The sequence below is a fragment of the Pholis gunnellus genome, assembly GCF_910591455.1.
Source record: "Pholis gunnellus genome assembly, chromosome: 5".
NCBI lineage: Eukaryota > Metazoa > Chordata > Actinopteri > Perciformes > Pholidae > Pholis > Pholis gunnellus.
In genome coordinates this window covers 2,217,350-2,230,957 of record NC_136531.1, presented here as the reverse complement: position 1 = coordinate 2,230,957, position 13,608 = coordinate 2,217,350, and the positions used below count along the sequence as shown (strand labels likewise).

Genomic DNA, 13,608 nt, shown 5'->3' with positions numbered 1-13,608 from the left:
CTTAATTTCTCAAAATGTGAGACAGTGAAAAGGACAAACACTAACATCCCGTTTTCACGTTACCTGAAGGCCTCTCCGACATACGACATACGTGGAACAGTGCATACAAACATACATACATTGGATAGACGCCATAACTTCAATTTAGTGCGTAACAAAGAAGTTTTTGTCCGTGGTAAGAACCACGGACTGTATACAAGAAGTGGACGTAGTCATCTTGACGTCTCTCGCTGGTTTGTTGGCTGACGTTTTTTAAAGCCGTGAGTTCAGCAATTTAGCCGTCACCATCTTGGATTATGGCCGTCGCCATGTTGTTGTTTTTAGAGCCAATTAATGGAAGTGACCATATCTGGACTGAGGAGGAGTGACGTAGAGACGCCGTATACGTCTCTGGTAGAGACCTGTCAATCACTGTGTAGCCCCGCCCCTAAAGCATCCCCTGCTTTATGGTCTGTTTGACTCTAAATGGACCATCATTTACTAAATGAACATCATGCTGTATTGAAGAAGACTTGAAACTAGAGATTGAGACCATAAACTCATGTTTACAATGTTTACTGAGGTAATAAATCAAGAGAGAAGTAGAGTCATTTTCTCATAGACTTCTATACAACCAGAGGAGTCGCCCCCTGGTGGACACTAGAGAGAATGCAGGTTTGAGATACTTCAGCATCGGCTTCACTCAGCAGAACTGGATGTTGCCGCCTGGTAAAAACCCTGAACATATCTTTGTGTACTGATGTTTCCCGTCACAATACAAAGAAGACTCAGACCCTCCTTTGGATCGGTTTATTGCGAGCCAAGATGGAGTGAACGCATCTTGGAAAAGGTAACACTCAGACAATTACAACATACTTTACATTCACTTTAAGGAACTGAAACACAGATGGAGAAAATGCTACAAGAGAAAACTTTACAGACCAGCAGTTCATGTTAAAGCGCTACAGCTTCTGGAATAAAGCACTTCATGGTTTGTTCTTACTTTAGATGGACCTGCCAGATTAGATCAGGCTGGCAAATTCAGAAATGTTGTTTTCCTCATGTTGAGTTTTAATGTGACGATGTCGGCCATTTTATCTGACCAGAGAATTGTTTACATTCCTTATGATACAAAATTTTAAAATGCACTACAGGACATTACAACTGTTTTTGTTTTGTTTGTCATGTGTTTGTTGTGTTACAACTGAATTTAGATGAGCCTCCCTGTGTTGCATAATAACAACAAATGATCCTTGAACATTCCCTCGAAAAACAGTTTCACAAAGTTAATAATTCGATTCAATGCACCCGTGTGGTTGTGTCTCTGGAAATTAAATAGTTGTTCCTTAGTTAGACCTTTGGTTTAAAAGGCCTCAAACATCTGGATCAGCACCACTCAAAAAACTACAATCAGGCAAAGCGAACGCCATCCCATAATCAAAACAAAACCTACAGAATGGCGTCCGTTCAGATGGAAGCGAGGAAATCAACCAGCGTCAAAAGAGGATCCTTGTTCCTTCAAAATGCTACGATCAAAGAGGAGACGGTTAAATGTTGAGGTTCTTCTTCTGACGTACGTTTTCCCGTCCTCACGTTCTCTAATCCATCTAATCCATGCGAACAGTTTAAAGTTGCAGCAAGTCACATTTCTTCAAATCTAACTTGACTGAGTTTATATTATGAAGTTGCAATAAGACTGGACTTGATTAGATACGACTAGATATGAGACAATAATGGGATTGGATTTCAAAAGCATGCAAAGTCTCCAGATTCCTGACGCAGCATTAGCATAGTGGAGAAATAATGATGTGCCTTTAAAATATCATATATTGTTAGTGATGGTTAGTGACTTTCTTGCCAAGAGTTGGATGAGAAGAAACAGAATCACCTTCATTGGTCGAGTGTGTGCACACGTTGCTCTCAATGAACTTACTAAGAAATATAAATAACTGGTGAGGACAACAAAGCCGGACGAATTATAATTTACAGTAGAGACGAAGACGCCCCGCCGGCAGCTGGTTAGCTTAGCTTAGCTTAGCACAAAGACTGAAAACAGGGGGGAACGGCTAGCCTAGCTCTGTCCAAAAGGTAACAAAATCCGGCTACCAGCGCCTCTATAGCTCGCTGCTGACACGTCATATCTCGTTTCTATGATGGGAGGAAGGTGGACAGCGTACTTCCCAAATCTTAAACGTCTCCTTAAATTCACGGTGTTCTACTCTAAAGACCTGCTCAGCTACATGAGAAGAAAAATCCCCAAAAACAAAACATCCGCTACAACTTGGCCTTTGATTGGTCTAAATCTTTTACATGGCAGCGAGGTGGATACAGAAAACTAAAACCTACTGCTGTCCATATTCAAGTAGTCGCAGGTACTAAATATTCAGTTTAGGGAGCTAAATAAAAACAGTTGTTCAATGTACAAAAAAAAAAAACTAGGGCTGAATACTTTTCAGTACCTTTGTATTGTTGATTGGCAAATAGAATATTTAGTATTTTTCGGATTTTAAACCACAAAAAAAGTTGTTTGATGTTTCTATCCATCTGTGTTGAACAGGCCGTCTAACCCCCATCAACACTTTGACATGTCACAGTAAGAAAAGCACAAGTGTAATTAATTAAATGAATAAACAGAAGAAGATGACGTCATGGCCGGTGGAAGCGGAGACACGGCCTCGCCGAGTTGACTGAACATTCGCTGAATCTGAATTTGCTAAATCATGACTCGACTTTATGCAAATTAAGCAGCGCTGATCAGATATGAATCAATATTCTGTTACTGCGTTGATTATTTCTAATTTAAAAGGTTTTCAGAAACGCACCTCAGTGCCCCGCTCAGCCGCATTATAACAAGCATCTTAATTAAGAACACTGTGCTTTTCCTCCCACTCGTGTCAGAAACCTGCGCTGTGAAAAAAAACATTTTGTGAAAATTCAAACGATTCCATTTCTAAAAATCTCTAATAAAAAAAGGGTTTTACAACTGAAAGGAATTATTTTTTTTAAACCCTAAAAAAGACAGATGATGCAAAAGCACGGTTTGATTCCTTATTATAATGCTTCATCCCGATGTCGTTGCTTCTTCACCAGAAACCTCTTCGGTAATATTGTTTCCCGTGTTTGTATTAAAACAGCCCTTTTCCTGCAGTAGGTAGCCTACATTAAAGGGTTAAGTTGGGTTCCCATTGCCTCCCTCATGGGGGCAGATGAGCAGCGTGGAGTCCAGGTCCAGGCGGAAGGCCGGGTACAGCGGCTGAGAGAACGGGCAGCGGAAGGTGTGCAGGAGCACCACGCTGTCCGACACGCTGTAGAAGGACAGCGCTCCTTTCTGGCGCTCCAGGAACACGCCGATTCTGGGGCAAGGCGGCGCGGCCACCGTGGTCTTGCGGTTGTCGTGCCAGGCGGCGTATCCCGCGTGCGTGCACCGCAGCCGCCAGGAGTTGTCGTTGCGCCCCAGCAGGCAGGGTTTCCCGCCGCCTTTGCGTCCGATGGCTCGGTAGGTGACGCCGATGTCGACCCAGCCGCCGCCCCTCCACTCCACCTCCCAGTAGCTGGCGCCGCCGAACTGGCCCTCCCTGCACAGGACCTGGGCCACCGAATCGAAGCGCTGGTGGACTGGGGGGTAGGATTGGGGCTCCTCGCCACAGTGGGCACCCTGGGGCCCCTCCAGGAGAACCAGAGTGGGGTGGGCTGTATCAGGGTCCAAGGAAAGACGACATGAACCTGGAGGAGAGGAAACCAAAAGAGGCAGCAATTTAAAAAAACAACATTCTGCAGCAAGAGAGACGGACGTTTGTTGTTCAGCCGGATTGGAAAAGAAGCCATGCAGAGATTTGTGCAGTTGCATAACAAAAAAACTATTATCTGCAACTAAAATCCTCACTTCGATCTGCAGAAATAGATTATAACCAATTATAACCCCGGAAATGTAAAGACGCAGCTGCTCTGACGGAGGATACGCTCTCTGGTCATTTGTCCGACAACAATCTGGTGTTACTGAAACGATGATTAAGCAACAAACTGATCAACCAACTTTTTTTTCTTCCCGATCAAAACCGAGGGTCTCAGGGTAGAAGGTTAGAGGCAAATTTGTGATTTTGGGCTATTTAAACATAATTGACTTGATTTGACTAACATCAAACTAATCCTTCTCTGAACAAGTTCATTATTAATGCCTAACAAGGTCCTGTCTGCTGGCTTGTTTCTGTCAGGACAAGGGGCCGGCTGTCATAAATACAGCATGACTGCCGTCCATCACTGATGAGGAGCCTCTGAGCACGGAGAGAAGAGAAAAGGATGGAAAAGAGGGGAGGACAGAGTGTCAAAGAAAGAAAGAAAGAAAGAGAGAGAGAGAGATGGGGAATGACATGCAGGACGGTCACACTGAACGGGTGCACCGGAGGAAGAGAAGAGAAACCGTGAACAGAGGAAAGAAAGACATGTGATGAAGAGGTGGAGAGCTTGAGAAGTGGACGGGATGCAGGACAGACGTGGTTACTTACACCTGAGGAAAGCCGCCCTCATCCTCTGATCCGCCGGCTGCAGAGACAACGAGGACAGAGGGAACGACACGGGCACTGCTGATAGGAGACACGAGAGGGAAAGAGGACAGAGAGAAACTTGTATTTAACACGTTTGGAATGAAATAAAATGACTTTAATTAGGAGTGAGAGGGTGACAGGAGGAGAGATGGAAACAAAATAATGGAAAAAAGAAAAAGCGTTAGTGAGACGAGAATTTTGAAAAATACTTGCAAAATATGTATGATGTGCAAAACAGGACGGAACAAGCACAGGAACCTTCAGAGAACCCACAGAGACACATAGGAAATGAAGATTCCATGAATCCAATAACTCTGATTAATAAGTATGACACCTTGTTAACAAACAAGCCTTACCTAGCATGTAGCATTAGCACCAAACAATAAAGCCACTACATGTAGAATCTCTTATGAGAGTAGTTTTGGTAGCATACGTCACAAAACGGCTTCATTATTAAAGGAGTCGTTCTTTCATTTTGGAAAATATGCTTATTAACTCTTTTGAATAAGCTTGTTTGCCAAAAAGTGCCAAACTATTCCTTTAGAGTTGATCGATTTGCTGAATTAGCCTGCTGGTTAGTTGGGAAGCTAACAAAGCCAAACTCAGCTGTTTGTGTGAGTTGAAGAGTCAGTTCAGCAAAAATGTAAAATGAAAATAAAACCCTACATTCCTCCACTTACCCCATGTGGTTTGCTGCCCTGCTGATAGTCTTGGTTGTATTTGGTGCGGTTTGGAGTTCTCCGCACTGACATTTCTGCCACCTCCCCAATACAAATATCAATGTTTTTTTTTCATATATTCTTAAAAAACACTTAACAATACCAAGTATAACAAAAAAAAAAGAAGATTCAACGTCCAAGTTAGTCTGGAAACTCCACCAACGTAGCTGTGGACAGTTTCATTGACACTGAAACACTAACTAAAAGTGTGTGTGTGTCTGAGGTTCTCCTCCACCGTCAGGGTTCTACTGCAGCAGATGAGTTTATAGAAACAGACGGGAGAACCAGCACGGGAGCAAAGCAACGTTCTGCTGAGGACGTATTTTAGACTCCTAAAAGAATCCGTGAATAATTAACACGTCCACTGTCCCTCGCAGTGTTAAATGTCATGTCGAAACCTTCAGCCTCGTAGAACTGGGTCACCTCAGACCTGACACTGTCAGAGGATGTGTGTGTGTGTGTGTGTGTGTGTGTGTGTGTGTGTGTGTGTGTGTGTGTGTGTGTGTGTGTGTGTGTGTGTGTGTATCACGTTTCTGATGCTTACCTTTTGCACACTCCCCACCGGACACGTCGTTTTCATTGACTAGAAGAAAAGCACGCACACACACACACACACACACACACACACACACGCACACACACACACACACACAGGCACACGCCCACACACACACACGCACACACACACACACACACACACACGCACACACGCACACACACACAGGCACACGCCCACACACACACACGCACACACACACACACGCAGGCACACACACACGCACACACACGCCCACACACACACACCCTTAAATCTACGGCGTCTTCACCAAATCTTTGCAGTATTTATGGTTTATGCTAAAACTTTTTTTTAAAACGGCAAAGTGTCTGCATGTGTATTTAGTGTATTTTCTTTGTGTTCTGCTGTACCTGCGCGGCTGATCTTGTCCACCTCCTCACTGCAGACCTCCTCCATGCGGCTGCGGAGGTGGCACAGGGCTCTCCTGGCACCGCCGAACCCCTCCGTGGGCAGGCTGAGGGCTCGGGAGTGCCGATCGGCGGTGAGAGGGACGCATAGCAGAGGAGCCGCCTGGGTCGGTACAGAGAGAGAGAGAGAGAGAGAGAGAGAGAGAGAGAGAGAGAGAGAGAGAGAGAGAGAGAGAGAGAGAGAGAGAGAGAGAGTGGAAAACCCCGTCTGGTGCACAGCATCCACAGCCTGCCCTCCCTCCCTCCCTCCCTCCCTAATTCCTTGTACAATTGAATTTCTTTCCACCGGTCACTGCTGACTCATTCTCTCCTCTCATCCATTCTTCCTCCTTCCTCTGCCGGGTAATCTCTCTTAAGCAGAGTGCACTTTCGTGACTTCTTATGGCCTCCGGGATGCATTAGATGGAATGGGGTGAATATCAAATGCGAGAATTGCTTAATGTGCAGCGGTGGAAGAAGGAGGATCCGGAATCAAGCATCCTTCACTTTGTGTGATTCAATCTGCTATTTAAATTAAACCATCTGTGAGGTTTGGAGAGGAAATGTCTCTTTGACGGAAGCGGTCCTGAACATAAACTGTATGAAATATGCACACAGTCTCTGTGACGTCACCCTCAGGTTTCTGAAGAGCCGTTGTGACGTCTTGGAGGTTAGTGAGCTCACACAGGGAAGCTGTAGTTCACGTCCCCCCCGAGTGTGCGTTTCTATTTCGGTGAGTTTTTTTCCTGTTCCGATGCGAGGGTCCCGGGACAGAGGATGTCCCGTGTGTACAGATTGTAAAGCCCGCTGAGGCAAATTTGTGTTTTTTGGGCTACAGTCTATGGTCCCAACTCGACACAGTTTATTTGAAAGGAGGTTTAATCTTTAATGACGCCTATTTTATAAGCTTATCAATATGTACCCCTGAAATGTAGTGAAGTAGAAGTATAATGTAGCATATTTTCAACTATTGCTGCTAGCTTGATGCACCGTAGCTTCATCGGCTGCAGATTCATTTCCCCTCCATCCTCCCATCTATTTGATCCCCTGACCTCTGACCCCTGACCTCTGTCTCCTCCCTCACCTGTAAGAAATGGGCGTTGTCCTCCGTATGCAGGAGCCGGCTGATCTCCTTGTCTCTCCTCCTCAGCTCCTCCAGGTCTTTCTCCAGCACCTCTATGTCTTGTTCGGCCCTCCCGACCACCGCTCGCTCCTTCGCCTCCAGTCGCGCTCGAACCTACGGCACACGAGTGCACGTCCCAATTTAGTGCAGCACAATGGTACCGTATGCACCTGTAAATAGAGCTTTCTGTACCGAAATGCAACTCAATCCAGTCATTTTAACAAAGACGTAAAAGCAGGACTACATTTAGTGGTACTATTTTAACTTCCACTGCTTCCAAGGCTACTTCAGCTACTCATCCAAGTACTACTGGTACTACTAGTGTCACTCCTCACCTCCGCCTTGGTTTTCTCCAGACGGAGAGCCATCTCTGCAAACAGGGCTTCACTGTCCTCCAAGACAGTCGACGCTGACACCTGAAACACCCGGACAGCAGAAAACAGAAGTAGTTAGAACAAAGTAACACGGACACTTTCTAAGAAACCGTGACTCTTTGAAGTGGCAAAAGAAAGTTGTTTGCTTTAATCATTATAAAGTAAATGTTGATTGCACAACAATCTGCCAGGAAGATGAAGGCTTCGCCAAATAAAAAACTCCAACGAATAAAAGTACACTCTAATCAATCGATACTTCTTTTGAATTTTAGACAGACGTGTTATGCACCACCCTATCCTTGGCATCCTCCAGCAGAAACCATATAAGATTAAGTGAGTACAGACTTCATTTCATTGTAACTTTAACAACCTTTGATTTAAAAATGCCAACTTTTCATGAGCTAAGAAAAAACAGGGCTGTTTTTAGCTTTGTGACCTAATGGCTTTTAATGAAGTGTGTTTAATTAAGTGACAGGAGAATTTTATTAGTCCATAAATAAACAGCTAATCTTTTAGTTTGTCAAAAACATTTGACAACTGTATTGGACGGGGCTGGTGTGTTTCTTTCACATAATTACACAAGTGAGTCACGAGTAAAACTAAAACATTACATTAAGGTTTTTTCACCGAACTTTGGCAATAATGCTCATTATGGAATGTCAGATCAAAGACAAGGAGTCTAGATTGTGCTGCCAAATTTTATTCCAAGCAGTTTTTTAAAAAACCTTCAGGAAATGCATTTAGACCATTCTGGAAAAATCTCTCTAGAAAACATAAAAGTCAAATGTAGCTGTGGTCTGGGAATAAGCCTCCACCATCTGAGCAGAGGACAAGATACCAAACCATTGTCTGGTGTTTTAGTTATTAGCTAATTAACTGGTTTTACAGGAAGCCGGAGCAGCCAAGAGCTGATGGCAACGGTGCTGAGGGAAGGGAGGAGGAAAAGACTTTCCTGGAAGACTGAAGGCGTGGCAGAGAAACTGGACCTTAAATTATCTGCAGTGGAAACTGATACAACAGTCTGTGTGTGTGTGTGTGTGTGTGTGTGTGTGTGTGTGTGTGTGAGAGAGAGAAAGAGATAGAGAGAGGCGAGTGTGTGAGCCTGATGTTACAAGGGAAGATGTGAGTGTGTATGTTGTTTAAATGTCAAGTCTATTTATAGCCCTTTATCTCACAGGCTTTACATAGCACACACACACACACCATACTACTCTACTGTATGTAGTTCACCATGTAAAGGCTGCGTGAATTACTTTGTGTTGACGTCGCAATCATCGATCCGTCTCTGGGGCTTACTTCAACCTATGATATACTATCAGTAATATTAGTAATGATAATCGCCTGATTGCAATTATTTGACAACATCCCCTTTGGAACACAGTCTGGAAGCTGAAACATTGGCTTTGTGTTTCCCCTGTTGCATGTCAACTTTTGAAAATATAGTCACGCCACATATCTGGACTGAGGAGTGACGTAGAGACGCCATATACGTCTCTGGTAGAGACCTGTCAATCACTGTGTAGCCCCGCCCCTAAAGCATCCCCTGCTTTATGGTCTGTGTGACTCTAAATGGACCATCATTTACTAAATGAACATCATGCTGTATTGAAGAAGACTTGAAACTAGAGATTGAGACCATAAACTCATGTTTACAATGTTTACTGAGGTAATAAATCAAGAGAGAAGTAGAGTCATTTTCTCATAGACTTCTATACAACCAGAGGAGTCGCCCCCTGGTGGACATTAGAGAGAATGCAGCTTTAACACATGAAACATCGGCTTCACTTGGCGGAATACAAACACTGTAAGAGTAGAGACACTCCAAACAATGACAGAGGCATGTTTACTGTTTCATGTTGTCTTCAGGAGCTGAATTGTTGGATAACAGCAACCACAGTATATTTCAGGTATTGTAACAGTTAGGACTCAAACTTTTGCCTTAAATGTGTGCGTGTGTGTGTGCGTGTGTGTGTGTGTCACCTTCAGGGACTCCAGGCTTTGTTGGAACTCCTCCAGCTCTCTCACTCCGCTCCGCGTCCTCCCTTGAACCCTCTTCTGAGACTCCTGGAGCTGAAGCTGACAGACGAGACGATTAGAACATGCAGGTCTCTGTGAGGACCGTCTTCTCCTAAAGTAGTGTGTGTCCTTCAGGTGAAGGCTGTGTCCAGTGGTTATTGTGGTTTATATTGAAAGTCCTAAATGAACATCATGCTGTATTGAAGAAGAATTGAAACTAGAGATTGAGACCATAAACTCATGTTTACAATGTTTACTGAGGTAATAAATCAAGAGAGAAGTAGAGTCATTTTCTCATAGACTTCTATACAACCAGAGGAGTCGCCCCCTGGTGGACACTGGAGAGAATGCAGCTTTACCACACGAAGCATGGCTGAGCTGATGGTGGAAGTAGCTATGGAAGCCCAAATTAACCCTAAATATGACTAACTTTAGTCTTTTTCATTATTTGAAAACGCCTAATGAATAAAACACTATAGGGGCAAGTCAAAATTGCCATCAGGTGAGATAACAGTGAACCCTGGAACTTTATTTCTGATGGTCAGTTCCTCACAAAAGTCGGATTTAACATGAAGGCAAATAGACATATATTATTAGATTAGAAAAGATTGTTTTAAATGAAATGAAATCAAATGAATGTATAGGCCATGGTCAGTTAGCAGTGGGATTCAGTGAACAATCATGTGGGAACCTTTTAAGTGTTTGGGGAACTCTTTTCCAAATGTAAAGACTTTGGGAACATTTTCTCTAAATACAAACGTGTAATAAATGATGAAACCACAAGTGTGTCTCTGTCTCCTATACCTGCCTCCTGGCTCTCTGCGCGTCCACGTTGTGCACCTCCTCCTGGTCCGCCTCGCACAGCAGGCAGTCCCCGCTCCACTCCGCCTCGGCCTCGGCCTCGGAGCCGACCCCACCCGCGGGCTCCAGACCCAGGCGGTGCTGCGCGCACAGCCGCTCCGCCAGGGACTCCACCGCGGCCACCAGCTTGTGCCGCCGCAGCGTGCCGACCTCCCGGTGCGGCAGGCCGTGGAGCTCGCAGAAGGACGCCAGGCAAACCAGACACGACTTGACCGCCCGCAGCTTGCTCTCCGCCGGGCAGAAGTCGCACGGCACCTCCCCGACTCCCCCGAGGTAGAGCTCCGGCGCCGTGAGCGCGTCGCTCAGCTTGAGCTTGCCGACGACCTCCGCGAGCACCGTGTTCCTCCGCAGCACCGGCCGCGGGCTGAACGTCTCGCGGCACTGGGGGCAGCTGAAGTGGGCTAAGTCCGCCTGGTCCCAGTAGTTGTTGATGCACAACATGCAGTAGGTGTGTCCGCAGGGGGTGGACACCGGGTCCTTCAGGATGTCCAGGCAGACGGGACACCTGAACTGGCTCTCCGTCACGGATATGTTCGCCTGGGCCATGATCTCCTCTGACCCTCGAGCTGGACTCTCCTGGTCCCAGCTGTTGACTCCGATGGTGTTGATGATTTCTTCTGACTCTTCTTGTTGTGAAGGGGGGGGGGGGGGGGGGGGGGGGGGGGGGGGGTCACGAGCCGACAGGAACAGCCCTTCCGCAGAGTCATCCAGCCGTTCGATTGGTAGCTTTACCCCGGCTTCATTCTTACAGGCGTGTGGGAGGTTTTAAAGGACCAGTTCGTCCAAATTGCAAAGAAACACATTTGTTTTGGTTTTATTTCTCCATTTTTTTTTTTTTTTGCAAGAGACACTGCACACATCTGTCTCTGACATCTCTACCTCCATCCCAGTACAATGGAGGTGAATGCTATTTAAATTTGAACAGATTATGTCTCATGAAAAGACTTCATGTGTTTAAAACTAACATCATTTTAAAATCTGTCTGAACTTAGAATTGATTTGATTTGAAACCCGTTCTTATTTTAATTCATTTGTCATTTGTATTTAATTATGAAGCAACTCTGACTTTATTTTGTCATTCAAAGGGAACGTGAGAGGAGGATGGGTGAGCACTTGATCTCATGAAGCCACTTTTAGACGGAGAAAGTTGGACTAAAAACTTCACCTAAGACAGAACACAACGGATATGATATGCACTGTGTACAAATCATGAAATATTGTTCAGTGTCTCAGATCTGGATGCCATTTGTGAATGTGGTCACGTGGACCTCTAGTGGCAACGTGCTGCAACTATTACCAGCAACAGGGATACAGTGCAATACACTTTTTTATTGAAAACCATTGTCATATATACTGCATTGTATATTATATTGAATACATCTATAAGTTATATTTCCATGAGCTGTATTCTTGTTGTTGCATAGGATGCACTTGAGTGGCACGTAGGGTTTTGCACCATAAAAAGAAGAAGCCAGCTGTTTATAGAAAGATGAAGGCTGAGAGTTTATAGCGCCCTCTGCTGATCATTTCCTACAGCACACACTCTCACTGGTGGAGTTCCTTTATTCTCTAACGTTAGCTTTATACTTTAAACTTCAAAAAACATTAAAGTGTTGATTTGAGCGTATTTTTTGATGTTCTGTGTTTTTAAAATGTTACAGAATCTGAATGGTTTCGTGTGAATGTTACATGAGTCACACGTCGTCTGCTGTCGGCTCGGATGCCTTCTGTCACTCTGGGTCCCGGCTCTGAGAATTGAATTTCAGGAGGAGATTGAAGGTTAAGAGGGGGATTTTAAGGTACTTAAGCTTTGCTCTGACCGAGCCATATCACACACACACACACACACACACACACACACACACACACACACACACACACACACACACACACACACACACACACACACACACACACACACACACACACACACACACTCTCTCTTTACCTGGCTGTGGAGTTCAGTGGTTTCCTCTGTGAGGTTTAGTTTGTCAGTAGGACTGAGGATTAGCTGCTCCACGTCAGCTTAAATCCACCTTAAAAACACTTTTACAAAATGATTTGTAGCAAGTAAAACGAAGTCAGCATAACGCTACAAATCTCAAAGTCTAATGAAGTTGTCTTTTCATGCACATTTTGAGTTTTAATGTAGACGAATCAGATCAATTCAGTCTTCACCGGGGCCATAAAGACTTATTTCCCTCCTGGCTCCCTATACTGTTTTTAAAGTTTAGCTTAGCTTAGCTTATTAGTGTTATAAATGCAGTAAAACTTCCTGCAGCCTTGTGTTTCTGTCATGTTTGTCCAATCCCAGTTCTTGAGTGCAGTCCAAGTCTCGGTCTCACACAAAGCTCAGAGCAGGCGGACAGACAAAAGCAGCCGAAAGGGGGTCTAGTCCCTCGACTCCTCTGGCCCTCTTTGTTCAAAGTGGCGCTGTGATGTACTCACTGTTTTAGAAAGAGCCCTTTTCAGCTAGGCCGTAAGGCGATCCTGGGTTTTTCCTTGCCAGGGTGTGCCCCGGGCGTCTTTGGTTTACCCGCGGGACTAGGATGGGCGGGGGCAGGGGGTGGGGGGGGGGGGGGGTGCAGGTCCTCCCAGGGCCAGGTAGTAGTGGAGAGGGTGGAGAAGAGGAGGGAAGCAGCTGGTCAGTGGAGGAAGGAGAGAGAGAGAGAGATCTAGACAGGGGAGGGGAGGGATGGAGGGATGGATGTAAGGCGAGAACGCTGAGAAAGGACAAATAAACAAAGGTGGCGATGAGGGTCGGAGGTGAATTAATTGTATCAAGCTCTTTCTCTCTTTTGGTGACGGTCTCCAGAGACGGAAGCACGGGGAACAATGGATACAGTATTGGACCAGCTTAGAGAGACCTGCAGCTCTTTAAGGAGTCAACCAGCTGGGTTAACACGTACGGAAAATTGACATCTAATGCATCGTCTGAGCTTTTCTTCAGTTCTACTTTGAGCAAACATCGATGAAGCGACATTATGTCCAAATAGTTGGACTACGTTTGATGGTGAAGATGTTGTCTGAAG

At 45.1% G+C, this 13,608-nt stretch overlaps 1 protein-coding gene across 2 annotated transcripts; it reads right to left on the bottom strand.

Moving 5' to 3' along the window:
• Positions 1 to 798: 798 nt before the first annotated feature.
• Positions 799 to 11,192, bottom strand: LOC306696429 (E3 ubiquitin/ISG15 ligase TRIM25-like). Of its 2 annotated transcripts, none has more exons than XM_079160033.1 (9): positions 10,520 to 11,192; positions 9,680 to 9,775; positions 7,661 to 7,741; positions 7,287 to 7,439; positions 6,167 to 6,326; positions 5,784 to 5,822; positions 5,201 to 5,281; positions 4,482 to 4,559; positions 799 to 3,702 (listed from the first exon to the last, which is right to left on the bottom strand). In XM_079160033.1, exons 1-9 carry the CDS (start codon positions 11,120 to 11,122, stop codon positions 3,149 to 3,151), a joined length of 1,845 nt encoding a protein of 614 aa, XP_079016159.1. In that variant the 5' UTR covers positions 11,123 to 11,192; the 3' UTR covers positions 799 to 3,148. The 2 variants fall into 2 exon arrangements, with proteins under 2 accessions (XP_079016159.1, XP_079016160.1); XM_079160034.1 differs by having other exon boundaries at positions 4,482 to 4,556.
• Between the last annotated feature and the right edge of the window lie 2,416 nt (positions 11,193 to 13,608).

Bases quoted from the DNA above. Each gene is read 5' to 3' on its own strand.
- LOC306696429 (XM_079160033.1), bottom strand. From the start codon at position 11,122: ATGGCCCAGGCGAACATATCCGTGACGGAGAGCCAGTTCAGGTGTCCC. The intron at 4,560-5,200 runs GTAAGTGGAGGA...GTCTCCTATCAG, and splicing joins AGGGCAGCAAACCACATGGG to CAGTGCCCGTGTCGTTCCCT. The intron at 3,703-4,481 runs GTAAGTAACCAC...CCTCTCCTCCAG, and splicing joins GAGGGCGGCTTTCCTCAGGT to GTTCATGTCGTCTTTCCTTG.